Genomic DNA, 22919 nt, shown 5'->3' with positions numbered 1-22919 from the left:
CAGTGTCCTTATGCTTCATTTATACTCAAATTACATTTTAGTTTTGATCCCTGAAAATAGTAGATCTACGAGCTTGTAGATCAGCTGTTCCCGGGATAAACCAGGCTCGACATTCCTGTCTCCCTACAATGTCCTATACAACTGTCTGAATCGGTCAAATCATTTGTTAATTCTATATTATGTAGGCCTACAACTTTCAGTCTTTGTGACTAAAGGTGCTAAACAGCATCAAAGTGCATTGTGAGGTGCCATGCTCAATATCGAGAATATAACAAATACTTTTACATTTTAAATCACATCAAACGAAATCACAAGATTTCGCATCATGTGGCACTGGCAACGGGCCAAGTAAATTAACCAGATACTAATTTGTGGTTGTACCCACAACTCAAGTTGTTTTCCTGTTCAGGATGGGACGTCATCAGTTTTGATCAGGGTCGTCACAAGGGAGGGGAAAGTGGGACTGAGTTACTAGGGCCCAAGGTGGAGGGGCCCTAATTATTTTATAATTTAGCTATTGAAAAATAGCAGACATACAAGTTGTGCCGCGCTGCAAGCTTGTCATTTTAAAAGTCGTGAAAACGTGTGCAAATCTTTGAATATATGTATTTTTTAAGCAAACATTTGTAGCTCAAATTTTACTTCTGGGGGGGTCCCTGGAACTAAATATTTTGAGATGGGCGTCCATGGCCAAATACATAGGCCCTATCATTTTGGGGGTCCTTCACATGAAAAGGTTTGAGCACCACTGACATACAAAGGAGGATTTGAAATATTCAAAGACTTGAAACATTTTTTCCCGATTTAAAGAAAATGTAGAATAGCAGATCTACAAGCTCGCAATAGTTGAAGTACCCAGGGCCCAGAATTTGGTGCGACACCCCTGGTTTTGATATGGACCTGATGGGGTGCCGTAGGAGGGTTGCTGCAGCGCTGCCAGGCACCAGCAGTAACCCTGCGTGATTCCCAGTGATTTATGGCAGAGGGCACAGGCTGGCATCTGGGCACCTTCCCTTTGGCATTAACCCACACGCCTCCTGTTGCGTGTTCATATAGCAGCACACACACAGCGCCCGAGGAGGGACCAAACTACAAGTATTTCTCAACTTATGTTTTCACATGATTTCTTTTTTTCTCCCCCAGGGATCTCTGCAGAACGTGATGAGACCGTTCTGAACTCTCTCTCTCTGTGTGTGTGTGTGTGTGTGTGTGTGTGTGTGTGTGTGTGTGTGTGTGTGTGTGTGTGTGTGTGTGTGTGTGTGTGTGTGTGTGTGTGTGTGTGTGTGTGTGTGAGTGTGTGTGTGTGAGTGTGAGTGAGAGAGTTTGTCTAGCTATACTTATGGGGACTAAACACATGTTCACACAGTCACCTGCAGGGGACCTCTGACAGTGTGGGGTCAAAATAGTAGGTCCCCACAACGGTTAGGGTTAGGTTTAGGGTTAAGGTTAGGGTTAGGGGTTAGGTTTAGGGATAGAGGTTAGGGTAAGGCCTCAGGACTTGCCTAAAAATGAATGGAAGTCTATGTAATGTCCCCACAAGTGATGTATAGTGTGTGTGTGCGTGTGTGTGTGTGTGTGTGTGTGTGTGTGTGTGTGTGTGTGTGTGTGTGCGTGCGTGCGTGCGTGCGTGCGTGCGTGCGTGCGTGCGTGTGTACATGCTTTCCACGCATTGCATAAAGACATTATTACCTGGGAAGATTAGTTATTCCATATATAGTTTGGCTTATGCCTACACTGTGAGCTCAAATAACTCCTGAGAACCGAGGAAAATAATTATATTGCAATGTGAATTCTTGTGATTTTCTACCATTTTCACCTTTAGAATGCATACAAATTATTATTAGTTATTATAAGAGGTGGACTGTGCAGGCACCCTATTGTGCAATTTTTATCGTTTTACTTTCTGCAATTTTTGCTCAGTTCTGCAAAGTTATGACTTTAGATAGGCGAAAGGGGCATGCTATAACATTCTACTGTAGCCTATATCATGCATCATTTGACCTACAGCCATGCCATTTTGAACACATACCGGTATGCCTCTCCTAAGGCTTGTGAGATACACATTTGCGTCAAGGACATGTAACTTCTGCCTATTGAAGTTTATGGCAATTAAGATGTATTTCGTTTTGTAAACACTTTAATCCCTAATCCTCTGAGATTTCTTGAGCAATCTGCATAAAACGTTATACACAAGATCTCTTATGTACAATATCTAAACTTCAAGCCAAACCAAAGTGAAGCCCTCCACGAGGCAATATTGTGGAGGGTGTTGCTTTTTACAGAAGCAAATAATAACAATAAATGGGCTAAGCCTAAGGTAAAACCACAAAACAAAACATGTGCTGATACACATACTGTACATGTCACATCATGTCACAAACTGAGGCTGATCCTCCAGTATTGGCCAGTGAAAACAAAATGGCAGCAGCGAGTAGAGAGCTAATAGGGAATTTAAGGAGCCCGTGTCTACTACCGCGACGTGAGGCGGGACTACGGCTGCTATGACGCAATCGCCGTTGCGGTCCAAATTGTTAAGCAAACAGCCGTCGGCGACAGGGTCCGATCCCTTTTACTGAACGCTTTAGTTCCCATGGCGACGCGTCTATACAGCAGACGTTTTAGGCGCAACGTGGAAAGGAAGCTTCTGGCGTAGTACAGACGGCTGCTACGGCGGCAGGTTGATCTATCGAGCGCTGATCATTTCCGGTTGCCGTTGTCATCTGCCGTAGCCGCCCAAAGCTTAAATAGCCTATTGTCTGCTTTAGTCCTTCCGAGTGCTGGCCACGCAGATTATTCTGAAACCCCATACAGCTGCAGAAGGGCCCTCTAATGGCCACTAGTGCCTGAGTGCTCATTAAACTGAACGCCTAATCATATAAAACTAAATGGATTTTCATCCATTTGTGTTAAGTGGACCGACAACAACAGAATAGAATGCTGAATCTCTTAATAAAACACAACAAAACAAAATACAATAACCTTTATGAGGATGAGCAGAAAGAAATGCCTGCCAACCGTGATCCTCCTCACACACAGGGACCTAACAATAGGACTAAAAACACTGTCATATAATCTATTATTTGCTGACTTCTTGAATTATACATAGAGGTAATCACCATGATACCGTGTTGGTTTTATTTCTCAATGTATGCTTTCAATCAATTACAATCCCATCGGGCTGCATTGCAACACAAGCACCATCGAACGACAGGCAGGCACCCCCGCGCCTGGCACAACTTGAGGCAAAAAATACACCGTGAAGAAATACCTACAAAACGTTACCCCAATATTACTATCGATTACAAAATCCTCAGTGTGTGTGTGTGTGTGTGTGTGTGTGTGTGTGTGTGTGTGGGTCTGTGCCTAAGCATGCAGGCAGACAGTGTATTGTCAGCCGCAGGCAAAGGGGAGGGAAAAAACAAGGGCAACAGAACAGCTCACAGACAAAGTGAAGCTCTTCCAAATCGTAATGAGGAAAGTTTGCACAGTGCGGTGCACTTTTTAAACTGCTGTTGTGTTCTTTATCCTCAGTAAGGAAATGGCATGCAGCACCGCTCTGGTGCCTTGAAGGATAAGACTGCTTTCAGGTAGGGATGGGACGATATGAACATTTCATATCACGATTATTGTGACAAAAGAAATCGAGATTTACGGTATTATCACGATAATCAAAATCCATTATCCTGGGGTGGAACATGATCTACAACACACCGCCGGCGTTGTGAGCTTGTAGATCGGCTATTTTTTGGCAAAGACATTTGATAGAGAATGAAAAAAAGACTGTATCAAGTACATATATTATAAGTACCTTTTACCAAAGGGTTTAAGTGGTACTGGATATGCAGCTTGGGCAAATAAAAGGTGAATTGATCCCAGTGCATGACGGAGGACGATATAATGATAAATTAAATCTCAACGATGCGATTATCGTGAGTGTTTGTTATCACGATAAACGATAATATCGCTTAGCGTCCCATCCCTATGTTCAGTTCAGCTCAGTTCAGTTCGGTGTACTGAATATTATACTGTGGCTTAAGTGACGTGTTTCAGAATAGTGCTATACAACAAGTAAGACGCATTCTGATGGAACTCAAAGTGGGGTCCAGGGACCCTCAGGGTTCCCTGAGGGGGTTCCAAATGGACCCCAACAAAGGTCAGCAACTCAAAAGTTAGAGGGTCTTTGAAATCCAGTGGAATGGTGGTCCAGCACACTGAAGGACCCTCAACACGCAGAGACTAGTGGGCATTGTTATTGTGTTGGGGGGGTTGGAGTGGTGGTCACTGCTGCCGCTTGCATTATAGATGAGCAACAGAATGGGTTTTAAAGGTTCCAGGCTAGATGGACCCCTTGAGTGCCCTCAGTGTGTGTGTGTGTGTGTGTGTGTGTGTGTGTGTGTGTGTGTGTGTGTGTGTGTGTGTGTGTGTGTGTGTGTGTGTGTGTGTGTCAGCAAAATGGAGTTACGTTGCCAGATTGATCCATCGAGTGCTTCATTCTCCTACCATAGAGACACGGTTTCAAAATCCCCAATTCTCATCTAGTTTCCATAATTTATAACCAGACTGTGACTATATAGCATACAGTTTTTTGTTTATTATTCATGTTCATTTTGTTCTTTTGGGTCCTTTTTTAATAAAAAAGCTGCAGCGTATACCTACAGTAAACATAAGGGTAGATTGTGTTAGTTAAATTACCACCCAGGATTTTGCTGTGCAGTAACCCTTATATCGTCGCTGTCGGGTAGAAACCTTGTATGTCCCAAACCTTACTTTTTTGGTTATTTAAAACACGATTTAAAGTAGTGAAAATAGTCAATCTACAAGCACACAACGCCTCGCATCACAAGGCGTTGTGTGCTTGTAGATCTGCTATTTTCACTACTTTTGTGCGACACTTTTGTATGATGAAGTAGTGCTTTGATTTACCAAAAGACAAACAAATTTGAAACTTGGAGATGCGAGGTTTCTGCCCGGACAGTGACGATATTGGGTTTTGGACCAAACAAAGGTGTCCGCATCTTTATAATGGCCATGTAGGAATATTTGTTGAGAGTGGGATTTTTTAAAGTGCACAAGGCAGAAATATAGGGGGATTTAAGCATTATTAGCCGATAATGAGGGCCTTCGTAATGTGGTGACATCAGTAGAATCTGGAGAACATCACTACAGGAAGGACGGAAACAAGACTTGGAAGGTTGAGTTTGTTTATGCTCGGGACTTGTCTTTCTGCTGACGACGCGTGCATGTGCGTGTGCGTGTGTGTTAGCGTGTGTGTGTGTGTGTGTGTGTGTGTGTGTGTGTGTAACCAGAGCACTCAGGCCTGTGTCTGGGTGGTGAGATGGATTTGGTGGTGTCCTTGGGGATGGAGAGTGGAGGTGCATCTCGTCCATTGATTTCCAATGTTCCAGTTCTCGTCTAATGGCCGCCCATGAGCGGAGAGTGGATCAGTCCACTGACAGACACACGTGCACACTGACGGACAGAGACAGTTATGGTTCTGTTGCTCCGTCTCTCTGTATAAATGTCCTTTTCTATCTTGTTCTTTCTCTCATCCTCGTCTTTCTTTTTTTGTGTCAACGTTTTCAGGCCAAGGACCCCTTAGTTGAGAGAGAGATGAAGCAGGGACCCCCACAACCTTCTCATAGAATCCTATATATTTTCATCGTTTGACAGCACAGTCATCAGTGTTTTTTGGATTCATGTCAATTTGTGTTTTCAGATATTTAACCACTTGAACTGTCAAATACATAATAAACTCGACCTTTCACTCTGTACTGAGTTTGCTCTTTTTCCCCCTCTACACTAAACCTCTTTGCCGAAAATAGCCGATCTACAAGCTCACAACACCACGCAGCGCGAGGCATTGTGAGCTTGTAGATCTGCTATTTTTGGCTAAAGTCCTCAGGATGCTAGTGTTCAAGTGCTTAACTCATTGAGTGCCAATCCCGAACTAGTTCGGCTTTATTATCGTATCGCAGAGTGCCGATCCCGAACAAGTTCGGCTTTAAAAAAAAAAAAAAAAAAGAAAGAAAACATTTTTTTTGATTTTTTTTTTTTTTTTTTTTGGACCCCATCAAATCTGGTGAACATGATTTCAATCGCGATTTTGCATGTTCCACCCCCATACAACCCCATCTAACATACAGGGCAGCCATGATTTCCAATCGGATTTTTTTGTTTGAAAGCTGTGAACAAACTGCACAAATCCACTCCAATGCAATCCAGGATTGCATTTTTTAGAGCTCATTCTTCTCTGTTTTTTTCCCATGCATGAGGTGTGCAAGGTTTAATCATGGCTAAGTTGACGAAAATAAGGCTTCTAAAATGCTTGGTAGCCAATAGCTAACTTCAAGCTAACTTCATCCTCTTCCTGTACATGCACAAAGGAAAGTGTTCAGGCAAGTCATGGCTGCAGGGCTTCTGCATATACCAGCATATCTCTATGGGATTTTCTATGGCCACTGGGCGCCCTCTAGTGGTGAAAGGGGTGGCACTAAATGAGTTAATATAAAAAAGGAGAAAAAGGTTTCTAGGCTATCACACAAAGATTTGGAGGATCACCTGTAGTAACTCTGAGGTCCCTAGCAATCCTACAAACAACCCAATGGAGTTGTTTGTAGCTCTGCCAATGGAGCTAAGCTCGATTGGCTCTGTCTGACTGACTGTCTCCGTCTTGGACTAGAAACCTACAGTACTACCAATACACTCTTCTACTCCAACACAACAAGCTTTTCCCAGCAACTCAGTGTCAAGGAACCAAGTGCCTGCCAAAAACCCACTCACTCGCGCACTCTACCAACCCACTCGTCTCACCCACTCTCTCTCTCTCAGAACACATGTGGTTAGACTTTCAAGGAGTCATCATGTAATCGGGGTCATAAGAGATAACATCATGAATGAATGATGTGTTTGTTATAGAAATCCCTGCCTCTGACAGCAGCGTTGCTTCTCTGGGATTTCTCAGCCACTTAAGGCCCCCCATCATCTTTATTGTGGAGAAAGCTTTTTAGCAGGGAAAATAGCAGATCGACAAGCTTTCCCCATAAAATAACGAAAAGACACTAGTGCAGAGCCCTGAGGGACTACTACGGTCAACCATAGTGTTTAAAAGCCACACAGCATCGTTGCTTCTCTGAGGATAATGGACGCTACGTACAGCTTTCTTAAAAGTCAAACAAGAGTTCTTGGCCTGACCTCGAGCAGCAAGAGAACCCTGGTCAGTGAGAAGGAACATTGGATGTTGGATATAAGTGTGTGTAATAATATGGTTGATCTCATGAGAAGGGATGGGATGATATCCATTATCTTGGGGCGGAACATTTGCCAAAAAATAGCAGATCTACAAGCTCACAACGCGTATTGTCCAATTTTGCAATGTATTGTCCAATTTTGCACCTTTATTATGATAGGCTACATAAGTATCAACACTGTATGTACTATGTACTTATGTACTGTATTACACTGCTAATCTGTCAGTGTAGTAGACAAACCTGTTTTTTTCTCATGTGACAAAATGTCGAGGTAAATGTTTTTACATGCTGTTGTCATACATGCACGTGCCAAGATATGTATTCAGACATTAACTTTTCAGAGTAGGAACCACCCATCCCCTCATTAGCCAAGAAGTCATAGCTTCAGTTCAGTTGGTTTGGTTCTATCCTATTTGATTCTAGTAATGATAACAATGGAAATGGAATAAATGACGAAGTACCCAATATGCTTTGGGTACGGCGAAAATATCCAGACTACAAGCTCACAACACGTCTCAACGCTTGGCTATCGTTTGGAACATCTTTGCCAATAATATGACAGGTCCGTAATAGGGATGCCAAGGTAAAAGTGGTTAGTCCTTTTGGACACCTACGTACTTAGTACAGAGGTGTAAAGAGTAACTAAGTAGATTTACTTAGTTACTAAGTAATGTACTTAAGTACAATTTTGAGTTATAAAACTTTGCAGATATAGATTATAATATTATAAAACATACATTAAACACGTTAGCCCTATTTTATACCATGGCTATTTGAAAATAGCCGATCTACAAGCTCACAACGCGTCGCATCAGTTGTACTTTTACTAAGTACATTTTGATGCCAATACTTTCGTACTTTTACTCAAGTACATTTTGAATTCTGGACTTTTACTTGTAACAGAGTATTTCTACATTGCAGTATTGATACTTTTACTCAAGTAAAAAATCACCCTCGTGTGAAGTGAGCGGTGGACGGACGCATACCCACACACACGGCCACGTATAGGAGACGGTGTGACCACCGCTCAAAAATGTGAGTACTTTTTCCACCACTGACTTAGGAGCAGGACAGGGTGTGTAGGAGTGAACACTCAGCCAAACCCACAGGAAAAGAAAATATTTATTGCAGAGAAAATGCGTTCCAGGCAAGTCGTATTTATTTTCCCTGCACTGAATATTTGCTGTAAGTGAACTGGGCAGGACTCTTCTTTCACAGGTTGAAAGTGGTTAAGACCCTATTCCATTTTTTTCCTCCATCCTATTGGCCTTTCTGAACCCTGCTATTTGCTTGATAATAGGCCAAAGGCAGACGCTTGTGAGTCAAGTGGTCCACTGAGAGACAGCCGGGGCACACTCTGCCTCGTAGCACTGCCCTCCTAGAGGGCAATCGACCAGCGAGAGAGAGAGAGAGAGAGAGAGAGAGAGAGAGAGAGAGAGAGAGAGAGAGGGAGAGAGAGAGAGCTCTGAGAATAATCTCACAGGGATGGATGGGAGATTGAATGACAGATAATTCTCTGCAAAAGCCAAGACACAACGAACAACAACGAGTGCGCACGCACACGCGCACGCACACACACACACACACACACACACAAAAGTAAGCCATTTACCATTCGAGGGTCGTGGGTTGTTGGCTGATTTACCACTGTTTCAGGGTTGTGGCATGAGGCGAAGCCGAGTGCCAAACAGCCAACAACCCACGACCCTCGAATGGTAAATTGCTTTTCTACCACTTCTACCATATAAATGAAAGAAACACAGTCGTAACTTGCAAGGTTATTTAGTTACAATCACTGCAACACAACAGTGGGCGGGGTCCATGAACAAACTCAAGGTTGTTGACTGATTTACCACTGTTTTAAACCAGAATCAGAATCCAGTATCTGAACGTGTGACCACTAAGAAGTGGAAGGAAAACGGTCCTCACAATGTCTATTTCTCTAATTCTACTATAGCAGTGGTTCTCAAACTTGGGGTCGGGACCCCCCAAGTGGGGTCCCCAAATTATTTTGTGGGGTCCCCAGATGATTAGCTTAATGTCATTTATTTTTCTCACTCAATGGTAAACAAACCAACACATAGTATAAGTGTATACAGGGTATCTGAACATTTCCAAAGTTACAATTTAAGGACTTTCAAGACCGTTTTAATACCAAACTGTCAAATGTGAAGTAAGCAAGAGGCGAACGTTGTTAAAATAGCCAATCTACATGCTCGCGTTGCGAGGCGTTGTGAGCAAGTAGATCTGCTACACATTAAATGTAATACCTACAATTCCAAGTGCTTGTCAGGGTGGGGGGTCCCCAGTTCATATATGTTGAAAGGTTTGAGAACCCCTGTACCATACTGTAGGACATTTGGCCCTCACAAGTATAGTGACACACACACACACACACACACACACACACACACACACACACACACACACACACACACACACACACACACACACACACACACACACACACACACACACACACACACACACACACACACACACACACACACACACACACACACACACACACACACACACACACACACATCCCTATCTTTGGCTCACTAACTCATTCTCGCAGTCTCTCTTCAGTCTTCACCTCTGCTCCTTTCTGTCTGTCTCTCACCCTCTCTCTCTCCATCTACCTCTCTCTCTCACACACAATCTCTCTCTCCCTCTCTGGACTCACTCGCCACATTAAACTCTCCACAAATCCCCCCCGCCCCCCCCCCCCTTCATCCAGGTTGGATGTTGATGGTTTTCGTTCTTAAAGTGTTTGATGTCATTCACACTGCCTGGTCAGATAAACACGGCTCAGCGGTTGGGAGCGTGCTCACTGCTCAGTAAGGGCATCACACCAAATTCTGGGCCCTGGGTACAAGGATTCACTGCGTTATTGTGTGCTTTAACTATTGAAAAATAGCAGATATACAAGTAGATACTTGTAGATATGCTATTTTTGAAAGATCGTGAAAATGTGTGCAAGTCTTTGAAGATTTGTTTCTATGTCAGTGGTGCTCAAACATTTCCATGTGAAGGACACCCAAAATGATATGTATTTGGCCACGGAACCCCATCTCAAAATATTTAGTTTCAGGGACCCCCCAGAAGCAAAATGTGAGTTACAAATGTTCGCTTAAAAAATACATACATTCAAAGATTTGCACAAATTTTCATGACGTTTCAAAAATAGCAGATCTACAATCTCACAGCGCTGCGAGCTTGTATATCTGCTATTTTTCAATAGCTAAAGTATCCACGGGTTTCCAACGCCCCATAGTGCATTGCGCAGAAGTTGTACCGAGCTTCCGGTGTGGGATTTACAAGGTAACAACGGGCTGCATCTGCGACGCGACGTGAGCTTGTATGTCTGCTGTTAAACCGGAAGTGTGGTCCAAATAATCTCCAGTAAACTCCCGCGGAAAGAGGTGGATAAGATAATTCCAGGCCCCTCCACCTTGGGCCCTAGTAACTCAGTCCCACTCCCCCCCACTTGTGACGCCCCTGGTGCTCAGTAACGTCAGCGGAACCATTATCTTCCTGTTGTGGCCGACTTTTTGTCACAGCAGAAGGTGTCATAGGGACACGTAGATTGTGCTACAAGCTCAATAGCTCATAGTTTTTTGCCCCAAACCAATTCCAATAACACCCTATTACATCATGCACTGACACGCACCACTTATAATCAATACTGCTGTGATATTTATTTTATACCAACAGTTATTGATTTGTAACAATTTGATGTTATTAACTTAAAACTTGGGTTTGGCTCTATTAGATAGATACTGTACAATAGATGGAACGATAGCTAGACAGACACAGAGAGACGAAAGTAACATTAAAAAAAAAAAAGATTAAAAAGATTATAAGAAATGTTAAAGAAAAGTGCCCAACAATACACACTGCAATAATCTAACATATAATTTAGCGAATGTCTGTCTGAGTGTCTGAGTGTCTGAGTGTCTGTCTGTCTGTCTGTCACAGCGTTTCTCCTCAGTGGCTGGAGCAATTGATCTGAAATCGCATCACCATTAGCATATGAACACACCTGACACAACTGTGAAGCCCTTTTTTCACTTTCACAAATCGTTTAATTGATATTAATTTATTAGTGAATTAATTTTTCCCATTGACTTATAATGGGAATCGCAAAAACTCACATTCAATATTTTTTTTCTCGCAAACCATAGGGGCTACAGTTACAAAACTCTGAGAGGAGATTTATAATGATATCAAGGATTAAATAAAAAATAACTTTGTCAGTTGGCCTCATGGTGGCGCTATAACAGTCCACTTTACGTTTCGGCCTGTAACTCTTGAACCGTAGGTCGGAAAATTAAAATTATTTTTTCCCTGGATTCCGTGGGTCGAGACGCATCTCCCGATATAGGCCACGCCCATTTGCGCCAGGCTAGATTTTCCGCCATCTTGAATTTTCTCCAAAACACACTTTTTGCTCCGGTATACATGATCTATGAACCCATGCAATGAATATACTCAAGGGATATGTCGATAGTCTGTACCGTTCGTTCGTAACGGGCTTCCAAAGTTATTAGCAGGATGGGACCGCAAACAATAGCCGTAAAGCACAAACAAATTGTCGAGTCAACACTGAATTTTAACCAAGGGTCGCGGGTGGCATACTCAACGAATCCCCAAAAGCATTTCCACTCTGCCTCATGGTGGCGCTATAACGGCCTACTTGCCTTGTAACTCTTGAACCGTAGGTCGAAAAATTAAAATTCTTTTTTCCCTGGATTCCTTGGGTCAATACGCATCTCCCCATATAGGCCCCGCCCATTTGCGTCAGGATAGATTTTCCGCCATTTTGAATTTTCTCCAAAACACACTTTTTGCTCCTTTTCCTACATATTTTCTTCAAATGTCACGAAAATGGGTACACATGATCTCTGAACCCATGCAATGAACATAGTCAAGGGATATTTTGATAGTCCATACCGTTCGTTCGTAACGGGCTTCCAAAGTTAGCGGGAGGGGCCCGTTTTGCAAACAATAGCCATAAATCACAAACAAAACGTCGAGTCAACACTGAATTTCTGCCACAGGTTGCGGGTGGCTTACTCAACGAATCCCCAGAAGCATTTCCAATTCCACCCGTAGAGGGCGTCACAAACGCGCAAAACATAACCGTTTCGTTCCAAAACGCGTTTTTCAGGCAGACCGACCCTCTCAAAAAGAAACACAGACTACTCTGCGGATGGTCTCACGGTCCAAACCGCTGCACACACACACACACACACACACACACACACACACACACACACACACACACACACACACACACACACACACACACACACACACACACACACACACACACACACACACACACACACACACACACACACACACACACATAGCCATTAAACGAAACGGGTATTTCTTACATTGATGCTCCTACATATTATCATGCAAGAACCAGTTAAAGTTACTTTCCATCCCTCATATACCGTGTGCACAGTGCACATCCCATAACCCACACACTGCACATCATTTCGGAGCTCATATCTTTGAACGGGTAAGGACTAGTCTATATAAATCAGGAATGGTGAGAGTTGAGGCAGCCATGCATGCGGTTCCCATCGTGCCATGCTCAGCCAAACTCAATCGCCCTTCAATCGCATTCGCAAATATATTGGCCAACACCGCGCACAATCTATGTGTCCCCATGTCACCTTCTGCTGAGACAAAAGTCGGCCACAACAGGAAGACAATGGGTCTGCGGACGTTACTGAGCACGCTGAGCCGTGTTTATCTGGCCAGTGTGACTGACATCAAGTGGTCCGGGGACCCCCAGGGTACATTTTTTTATAATTGTTTTAATGAAAGTCTTCTCCTCTGAGGCTCCCTGGCACAAAATCTTTTCAGATGGGGGTCCGCGGCCAGATATCAATTTGGGGTCCTCGACATTCAAATGCTTGACAACCACTGTTCTAGGTGGTATATTTAAAGGACCATTTCAACAATTTTCCACCAGCTCTTTATATAGCTGGTCCTCACTATTGCCCATTATAAGATGGTACCATTTTTGTCTGCTCACTGTGTCTCAGAGGAGGGCTGTGGACTCGTGTGGACATTTCAGAAGCCAGCCTACCAGTGACAACATCAATGGGGAATCCAAGCTAATCGAAACTGCAGGCTTGTGATTCCTGGACAGTTGGCATAATAGAAGCCATTGTTCTCGCATTAATACAATATATTTGAAATGACCAAAACCTGCCTACCGATTATGTCACTGGTGGGCAGGGGTCTGAACTGTTAGCCCTCTAAGACACAGAGCGAGTAGCCAAAAATGTTGTCCTTTAAGTGGAACACATCTCACTCTTCACACCACATGCTCAGCAAAGGTCATACAGTAGCACCTCTTCTGCAGCTTGTCAGTGATCACCAGTGTTGTTAAGACCTGAGGACAATTCTAAAAAATGCCTTCTAAATCAGTAGGTCTCACACTTTTAAGATTTTGAATATTTTTCAATAGCCAACGCAAAAATAACACAGCATGCTTTCCCGGTTTTAATGGGTCAAGTTAGATATATGCCATTGAATGGTTCAGTGTTACAGTATGTATAGTAACTCTTTTAGGCTCTGCTTCAGCAGGGTTCGTGATCATAGATTGTGTGTCGTACATTGCATAGATAATCTGTGCCATCACAGGAGCAGATATAGAATGCCAAATGTAATGAAATAATCATTGCAATAAAGGGTTTATCTTGACAAAAGTGTCTGCCTGAACTATAGATACAGCAATAAAACTATACTCACTTACGCTTGCTCGCAAGCACATCCACTCACCGGTTTGTTTGTTTGCACACAACACACAAACCATTCCGATTGCATTTAGATGCTCAGTCTGTAAAAGCAGTAACATTGTGAGAGACTGAGAGTGAGTGCATGAAAGAATAATAAGCAGCATAGAAACCAGAGAAAGCAACTGATGTAACATTTGAATGGACAGATGGATGGAAAGAGGAACAGGCGGAGGGAAGCAGAGCTATGCGTTAAAGGATTGACAGAGCAATGAAGAGAAGAGAAGAGAAGAGAAGAGAAGAGAAGAGAAGAGAAGAGAAGAGAAGAGAAGAGAAGAGAAGAGAAGAGGTTGAGTCAGTGTGGGGTTAAGTAGTGGTACAGTAGGTAGGTAGGTGGTATATAGAGAACGGGGTCCGGAGAAAAAAAAGATTCAAGCCTTTCACATATATCTTGTTGTAATTTCATTTTGAAGCTGGTCGATGCAGGATGACAACATGCATGCCATCACCTTAACAAGCTCATATCAGTCAGTTTTCTCTTTCTCTTACAGCGTTTCCTGCTTGGAAACAGGAGCTGAGAATAGACTTATACGCATAAGGACAGAGAACACTGCCTGCTTGTGTGGATGCAACGACTTGCCATTTTGCGGTCAAATTAATTTGCGGTTCCTTGACATAAAAAAGTTTGAGAAACAGAGTGTTTTATATATGTCACACTTTTGAGTTATTGTCCAAAAAAGGAAAGAAAGAAAAACTGTTTTGTGACAGACATGTATAAATTGGTGTCTTTTCTATGAATATCTGGACTGCCAAAATGCTATTCTCACCTTTAGAAATGCATGAATTTCCTGTTTCTGGCAGCACACATGAATCAAAATGTGTTTTTCAGTGACAACACACAGAGTATAGCAGATGCACATGCGCACAGCACACACAGACGTGCGTGCGCGCGCACACACACTCGCACGCACACACACACCACATCTGTGTACTTTCACCAAAGTCACTATTAAAACCATTTCATCAAGTCATTACGGAGTAAAATCCAGAGTGCTCATTCAACCACTGTAAACCCCAAGCGTGGTACAGTGGTTCTCAACCAGTGGTTGACCCTTATGGGTCAATTTGGTTTAATTTTACGCTCTCAAGAATTAAACTATTGTTAAGCATCTGCATTGGTTAATTAAAGAATTGTTATTTTGATCAACGTTTGCCTCTCCTATGGTACTACATCAGTACAGCATGATCGTATCCAAAATCGTATCCAAAGATAAGCACACAGTAGATCGGCTGTTTTCGAAGTCTTGGGTCTGAGAAGCTAAATCTCATCAAATGGTGGTCCGTGGCTCAAATGCTGAATAAATAATGGACCTTGCTAGGAGACGGGTCGAAAACCCACTGACATAGGGTTTAAGTGGTTAAAATTACCACTCAGGATTTGGCCGTGTGGCATCAACAGGCGGGCACCCCGGGTGAAGGGCAGCCGTCGGTGCCAGCGCACACGAGACAGCCTCAGAATAGCTTCCAGGTAACGCTCGCACACGCTGCATCCATCACCTCTCTCCCTCTCTCCACACCGCAGACAGCGTCACTGAGACTAAGGTCACACGTGTCGTGTTGGAAAGTAACAGAATACATTTACTCAGGTATTGTTACAATTTTTAGGTACTTTTATTTTAAAAACATGTTTAAATATAAATACTATATATCGTCGTTGTCGGGTGAAAACCTAGTATGTCCAAAACCGTTCGTTTTGTATATATCATTTTAAAAAGGATCTGAACTAGTGAAAACAGCCGATCTACTGTGTGCTTGTAGATCTGCCGTTTGCACTACCTGTATGCAACGGCCTTGTATGATGAAGTAGGGTTTACCTTGTGAAAAAACGTACACATTTGAAACTTGGAGATACAAGGTTTCTGCCCGACAGTTATACGATATACTTCTACTCCTGTGTCTCAGAGGCAAATATTGTGCTTTTTAATCACCTGCAATTATTTCGCATCTTTAGTTACTACTGTGGTCACTTTTGATTATTATATTATTACAAAAAATGTATTAACCACTTCACCTATTGGAAAATCGATGATCTACAAGCTTATTGTAGGACAACAAGCCTGATCATTCCGAGCTTGTAGATCAGCTGTTGGACCTTTTTCTTTATTCATTCGAGTACTTTTACTTTGGTACTGTAAGTATATATTTGATGCCAGTACTTTTGCAGAGCTCAGACATACAACATCCATCACCTCTCTCCTCTCCAAAGCACAGACAGCGTCACACAGACTAAGGTCACACGTGGAGGTGTTTGTTTCCATGGTTTCTGGACCGCCACAAGAACCCATTTAACCACTTTCACTCTGGCTGGCGCCGTCCCTATTTTGAGCATTATTGGCAAGATGTTATATTTATTGTTTAGACAAAATGGCAGATCTTCTGAGACAATCTACACCTCATTGGTGGTCTATGGGAAGTTCAGAAACCTGCCTACCAATGACATCATCAATGGGGATTCCAACCATATAAAACTACAGCCTTTAAAGCTATACTGTGTAAGTTGCTCAGCTAGTGGTCAGTAGCGGTATTGCTTTTTTCGGACGTTTTTCGCCCGGAGTCGCCGCGGACCACCGGAGCGGGGCCGCAAACCACCGCGACCGATACGAATCCGTAGAGGGGTAGAACGTAATTTTATGACCAGAGCCCCGTTTTCATAGAGCAAAACTTCTGGAAGTTTTTTCAAAAATTACGGCAATTTTGAAATTCACGCCATGTGAAAACGGCCACCTATTTTGTGTGCCGGAAGTTTTGGTGTCCCAAACGTGACGGGAAAATACCTAGTAATTTTTGGTGAAAGTACCGTGACAATACAAATTTCCCTCCAGTGAAAACGCATGCCGCGAATTTGCCGTTTTTTTGACAACCAGGTGCATGAAAGGAGCCTGTAACAGTTTAAAACATTGTATCTGGGATTGAAAACGACCTGAATGTAAAGGAATATATAGAAATAAAGTAGGTCTACAGCTTCACCTTGTATAGGGGATTAATTATTTAGGCTAGAATCGCATTGACAAACACAGCAGAAGTCTCTTTCTTTCTCTGGTCATCCATCGTTTATGGTGCCGCGTGAAGAAAAAAAAACACAGCTAATAATCTACAAGCCCACAAGTGCAACACGTTGCATCATGCAGCGATCCTTTCTGAACCTTATGTGTTGCTGCATGAAGAATATGTCTTGTAACTTGTTATATTAAATCCATTTGAAGGGTTCAGGAACCGTTCAGGCCGGGTGAGAGAGAAAAAGAAAGACAGAAGCGAAGACTCGAAGCATCCGTTACGGCTGCTCAACAAGCAGTCAGACTGTGTGGCGTGTTGCCATGCCTGCTACTTATAAGCGACTATGGGCTTGATTTCCGTAAAGTTGCTTATATATAATTTGATAGTTTCTGGTTGCGTTTTATTTGTTGTAAGCTTCTAGATCACTTTTCAAGTAGCTGATGCGGCGATGCGTTTAGTTTTAAAGTGCTCTTGTAGCCTAGATAATATCACTTTTTGGGCTTATTTTCGTACACCTGGTTGCTTATTTCTCTCGCAAAGTCTGGCAACAGACTTTCATACCGTGATGAAATGGTTTGGTGAAAACGATGTATTTTATGGCTATGCCTGCATTTTTGCTCATGTGAAAACACCCAAAAAACAAAACTCCCAGCAAGTTGAAAATTATTATGCTAATTATTTTGCAGGAAAAATTCCGGAACTGTAATGAAAACATGCCTCAGGATTTGGGGAGTAAGAGGCAAGAATCCTTCACCATCGTAAACACTGTTGCTGAGGGAGGCTACTTCCTGAAGAGACGCAGCACACGCTGTGATTGGCCAGTAGTGTATCATGTGTGTATGATCCGCGATGTGATTGGCCAACGTATACACAACGTATACGGATGATGCAGATGAGGTAATTTTGCCGGGAAATCCGGTCCCCGGCCAGGATCATAGAAAACATATTTACAGAAGGCTTTAGGGGCTGAAATTAACGGAGTTGGGGTTCTAAAACTTTAGCGATTTAATAGTTAGGACAATTTTAAGATTATTTAAAAAGTTACATAGTATGGCTTTAAGTAAAAAAAAAGAAGATACAGACCGACAGACAGACAAGATATACAGTACATACACATACTTAATTCTAAGAGCCATTGCTCTTGCATTCATAAATATTAATCTTCTTCGAAATAACCAAACCTGCCTACCGATGAGGTTTCTGAACTGCTAATGGCCCTCCACTGATGGGCCACAGACTGAATAGACAGAAACTGCACTATACCATCCCATAATGAGCATTAGTAGAGGACCAATTACAGTACATAAAGACGGGCTGAAAATGAGTGAAGTGGTCTGTATAAGTGGTTAAGCATGCTTTGCGTTTATAACCGCTGGCTTTTATTTAACGTCTCCACAGTCAGGTCAGTGTGTAACAAACACACAGACATACTGTAGATATTCTTAACCCCTGTTCACATGGGAGGAGATTTGCTGAGCATGCAGCAAAAACGCTCTTTTTAGCAACAGCAGCCCCTGCTTCTTCACATTCATACAATGGCACTCATTCACACCTGGGAGCTGCCTAGTAAAAGCCACACTGTCCTAGTTCTATCACCACAAGGGATGGGACGATATGAAGATTTCATATCACGATTATTGTGACAAAAGAAATCGCGATTTACAATATTATCGCGATAATCAAAAGCCATTATCCTGGGGCGGAACATTTCCCAAAAAATAGCAGATCTACAAGTTCACAATGCATCGCTTTGCGACGCATTGTGAGCTTGTAGATCGGCTATTTTTTGGCAAACACATTTCAAAAAAACATTTCAAAAAACTATAAAGACTGTATGAAGGACGTATATTATAAGTACCCTTTTACCAATTATAGAGGGTTTAACTGGTACCGGATATGCAGTTCAGCAAATAAAAGGTAAATTGATCCCAGTGCAGGACGATATCACAATAAATTAAATCTCCACGATACGATTATCGTGAGTGTTTTTTATCACGATAAACGATAATATCACTTATCGTCCCATCCCTAACGTACGTGCACACACACACACACACACACACACACACACACACACACACACACACACGCACACACGCGCACACACGCGCACACACACACACACACACACACACACACACACACACACCTACTCTAAGAAAAGCCTTACTGGTGGATGCTACACACTGTGATTTTGTTTAATCTAGTGTTGGTGGAGAAAATTACTGTTGTGTTGAGGTATTCTCTGCTGCTGTGTGTAATCGTATGTAGTCCCGTACACTACAGCTCTACTGTGAAGGACAGGCTGGCGAAACAACCTGCAATTGTAAAGGGTGTTGTTCAAAAGAAGAGAATTGGGCAGCCTCGCCCCACTGCAGTCCCCCCCCCCCCCCCCCCCCCCCACCACCACCACCACCCCCCTCCAAACAAACAAAAAGCAAACGCAACGCCTCTACAACCAGAGCTATAGCTAATCCCGGAGGTGGTCTAGCTGGTCTGTCTTTCTCTGCTGTGGCTTGAGGTGGAGCTCAACGGAAAGGCTTTCAAGTTCCATCGTTTTGTGTGTGTGTGTGTGTGTGTGTGTGTGTGTGTGTGTGTGTGTGTGTGTGTGTGTGTGTGTGTGTGTGTGTGTGAGAGAGAGAGAGAACAGGTTATGATGAGGCGTTGTTTTTGTTACATAAGTGGGGAATAAGGTGAGAAAGAGCCTACAGGGCTGGGCCAGCCTTCAAAAAAAAGAGGAAACGGAGAAAGTCGTCTCATATAGATAGAGTGGAAAGAACCTGTCCATTTGAGATGTATGCTTTTTTTTGGGCGACATATAACAGATCGGCTATTTTCTGTGCGTGACACCAGGGCGTTAGGCGTTACACTGGATAAGCTGTGAAACGTGATATGACTCCTTGTACGTGTCATATCCATAAGTGGTTCTCAAATACTGTACTACTGTCCTACTGTACGTGGGAATATCAATGGCTTATCCTGATGAGCGGCAACTGTTGCATAATGTCTTGGACTGATGCCTAAACGATTGCTTAGTCATTGGTCTCTGTGAACTTTAGGCACCCACCCTGAAAAACTAAAAAGAATAACAACATTGCACGTTTTTCCAAATATACATATTTTGAGTATAGCAGTATGACATATTCTGCATGGTCAGGGCTGATTCTCAGACAAATCCCCAGCGTTCATTTACGCATTGGTAACTCAAGAGTGTACAAATGTTACCAAATGGACCCTTATGAGTCACTGAGGATTTCACTGTGTACGCTATAGTGACATGTGGCTAACAGTGTGTGGCTTCTCCTTGGCATGAAAGCCTTTCTCTACAAAGTGACAAATGAAATTTTGTATTTTTTTGTATTTATTTGTTTATTTAGACGGGACAATGCATATTAATGAACACTACATGAATGCAATGTAAATACACCGGAATTAGCAAGAATGCTAAATTTCATCCGTAGTCCCCACATGAAGACAAAAACAAAACAAACAGAAACAAACAAAAAAACAACAGACATAAGGAAAACCAAAACAGGTTGACGAACAAAAACACAGGAGGGGAAGAAAGAAAAGGCGTGCTCAACGTCCTCCTTACCTGAAGTGTCCCACATGTTGAGTTCGATCCTCTGCTTGTCGATCTCGAAGCTGGCAGTGTAATTCTCAAACACCGTGGGAACATAATTCTGAAAGCAGAGTCAGACCCACACGGGTGACAGAAGTTAGGTCCAACCACTATGCCATTTTCTTCTTCTTTTTTTGCCAACACGATGGTCTTCAACAGGGGGTCTCGAACCCCTAGGGCAGTGGTCTTCAACGTTTTCAGGCCAAGGACCCCTTAGTAGACACTAGACAGTGAGATGAAGCAGGGACCCCCACAACCTAGTTTCATTGTTTGACAGCACAATCATCAGTGTATTTTCAGTTCATGTCAATTTAACCACTTGAACCATCAATACTTAATAAACTTGACCTTTTACTCTCTACTTAGTCTGCTCTTTTCCCCCTCTACACCAAACATCTTTGCCAATAGGCGTTGTGAGCTTGTAGATCTGCTATCTTTCTGTGATAGGGACTTTATTTAGGGGGATAGGGGGAACATTAGCCAAAACTATAGATAATTCAGAAGCTATTTCCAGCAAAGAGGTTTGGTGTACAGGGAAGAAAAGAAAAGAGCAGACCAAGTCGGCTACCTAGCCAAAGGTCAAGTTTACAAAGTATGAAGGTTTAAGACGTTAATGTCTGAAAATACACATCAACATGAATCCAATAAGTAGTGTTTCTTCATCTCTCTCTCTCAGCTAAGGGGTCCTTGGCCTGAAAAAACATTGAGACCCCTGGCCTGGCCCACACTGTCAAATTCATTATAATCACACACACTTAGATTGGTGGCTGGCTGCTTATCATACCACAACAGGCAACTTGTCAATACAATGTCTGTATCTATGCTGTAAACACAGAACTGCTGGTTGGGTGGTTAAGGTCAGTTCTGAAGTTTGAACTATTCTGAATTATATAGGAGATGTGTCAGTGTGCTGTTATTCCAATTTTAAAAAGTGTACAAAATTAAAAGTATTTCAGTCAAATAACAAATAACAATATAAATAAAAAATAGATTGAGTATAGTCTCAAGACAGTGATAATTACATTAAACTGAGGCTTGGTGGCAGTTTCTGTAATTCAAGTTCAGGACATCAGTTTCCATTCCATGTCACAAACAGTGCATTCGCATATCCCTGGTTCCCACACAATCACCAGAGCAAACCTGTGACTATCTGGATAAAGGGACAGGTTTAAAATCAGACTACTAGCAAGCACTATAGGACTGCGACTGACACTAGGTCAACAAGGTTTACGCACACGGGTGCGCGCTACCCAACACCATGAGAGGCGCATGATCAAGCCTATTTTATTCCTTAATGTATAACGGCCTAAAGGAAAAGTAAAGCGACACCTGAACCACACCAACCACGACACGTCGTTATCTTGTAAATCTGTCCCTTTAGGCAAAGTGACACCTTCCTGCGCGATATAGCCTTTGAAATTAAACCACCTATAATACAGTAGACCGTTTGCGTGGACTGCCATGATTGATGGCGAGCCATAATAAAAGCTTAATTGAATGAAAATAAATGTAATTAACGAACTTGCCATTAAAGTTCATATTCCATTTAGACTGTGTTGTTGTTTTAATTCCTTACCTCTGGATAGGAGTCTTTGGCGAAGACGTGGAGGAGCGCCGTCTTGCCACACTGCGTGTCGCCGACGACCACGACCTTACAGCGGCTCGTCCCCGCCGGCTTACTGCTCTCCATGGTGGTGGTGGTGATGGACTGGTGGCCCCGGGTCCCTACCGTCCCGTCCCCGGTGTGGCTATCCTGTCAGCGGCGAGGAGTACAACTGGCTTCCAACAGCGTCCTGGTCATTTAGTAGCTCCGAACACACCAAAACCAATCCGTTTTAAAGATGTTAAAACAAAAATAAACGTAGCCTAACAGCCTGTCAGTCTGTAATATAGCCTATGTCTGTCTGCCTGTATGTCTGTGTGGCTCTTATTATCGTCCAGATGTTTGGAGTCACAAGTTCAAGGTGTTAGTAGTGAAACATGAGCAGCATGCTGTGCTGTGCTCTCTGCTGCAGCTGCTCTCAACACAACTGATAGAAAATCAGACACACACTGTCCTGTCAGCATCCTCCCCTCTCCACTGACACCACGCCCACCGGCCTGCTAACACCCAATGAATGGACGGCCCCGCAGGGCTGCTTTGCATATCATTATTATTACCAATCAGCAGTTATACACCTGCCTGGCAGTTTTCTTTTATTACCGTTTATATATTTCTTTCCACTAGAA

The 22919-nt window shown here is 42.9% G+C and overlaps 1 protein-coding gene across 1 annotated transcript in view; it reads right to left on the bottom strand.

Annotated features, from left to right (window-relative positions):
• Positions 1-22380, bottom strand: part of LOC308303622 (rho-related GTP-binding protein RhoN-like) — a gene marked incomplete at both ends in the record, with an annotated part of 64185 nt that extends 41805 nt beyond the window's left edge. Inside the window, 2 exons of the mRNA XM_080748052.1 lie at positions 20664-20751; positions 22267-22380. Coding sequence (XP_080604178.1) covers positions 20664-20751; positions 22267-22380 — 202 coding nt within the window. The remainder of the gene's footprint in view (positions 1-20663; positions 20752-22266) is intronic.
• Between the last annotated feature and the right edge of the window lie 539 nt (positions 22381-22919).

This window comes from Nannobrachium achirus (assembly GCF_963921795.1).
Source record: "Nannobrachium achirus genome assembly, chromosome: 18".
Classification (NCBI taxonomy): Eukaryota; Metazoa; Chordata; class Actinopteri; order Myctophiformes; family Myctophidae; genus Nannobrachium; species Nannobrachium achirus.
Note: the sequence above shows the minus strand (reverse complement) of the source record. Positions and strands in the feature narration are given on the sequence as shown.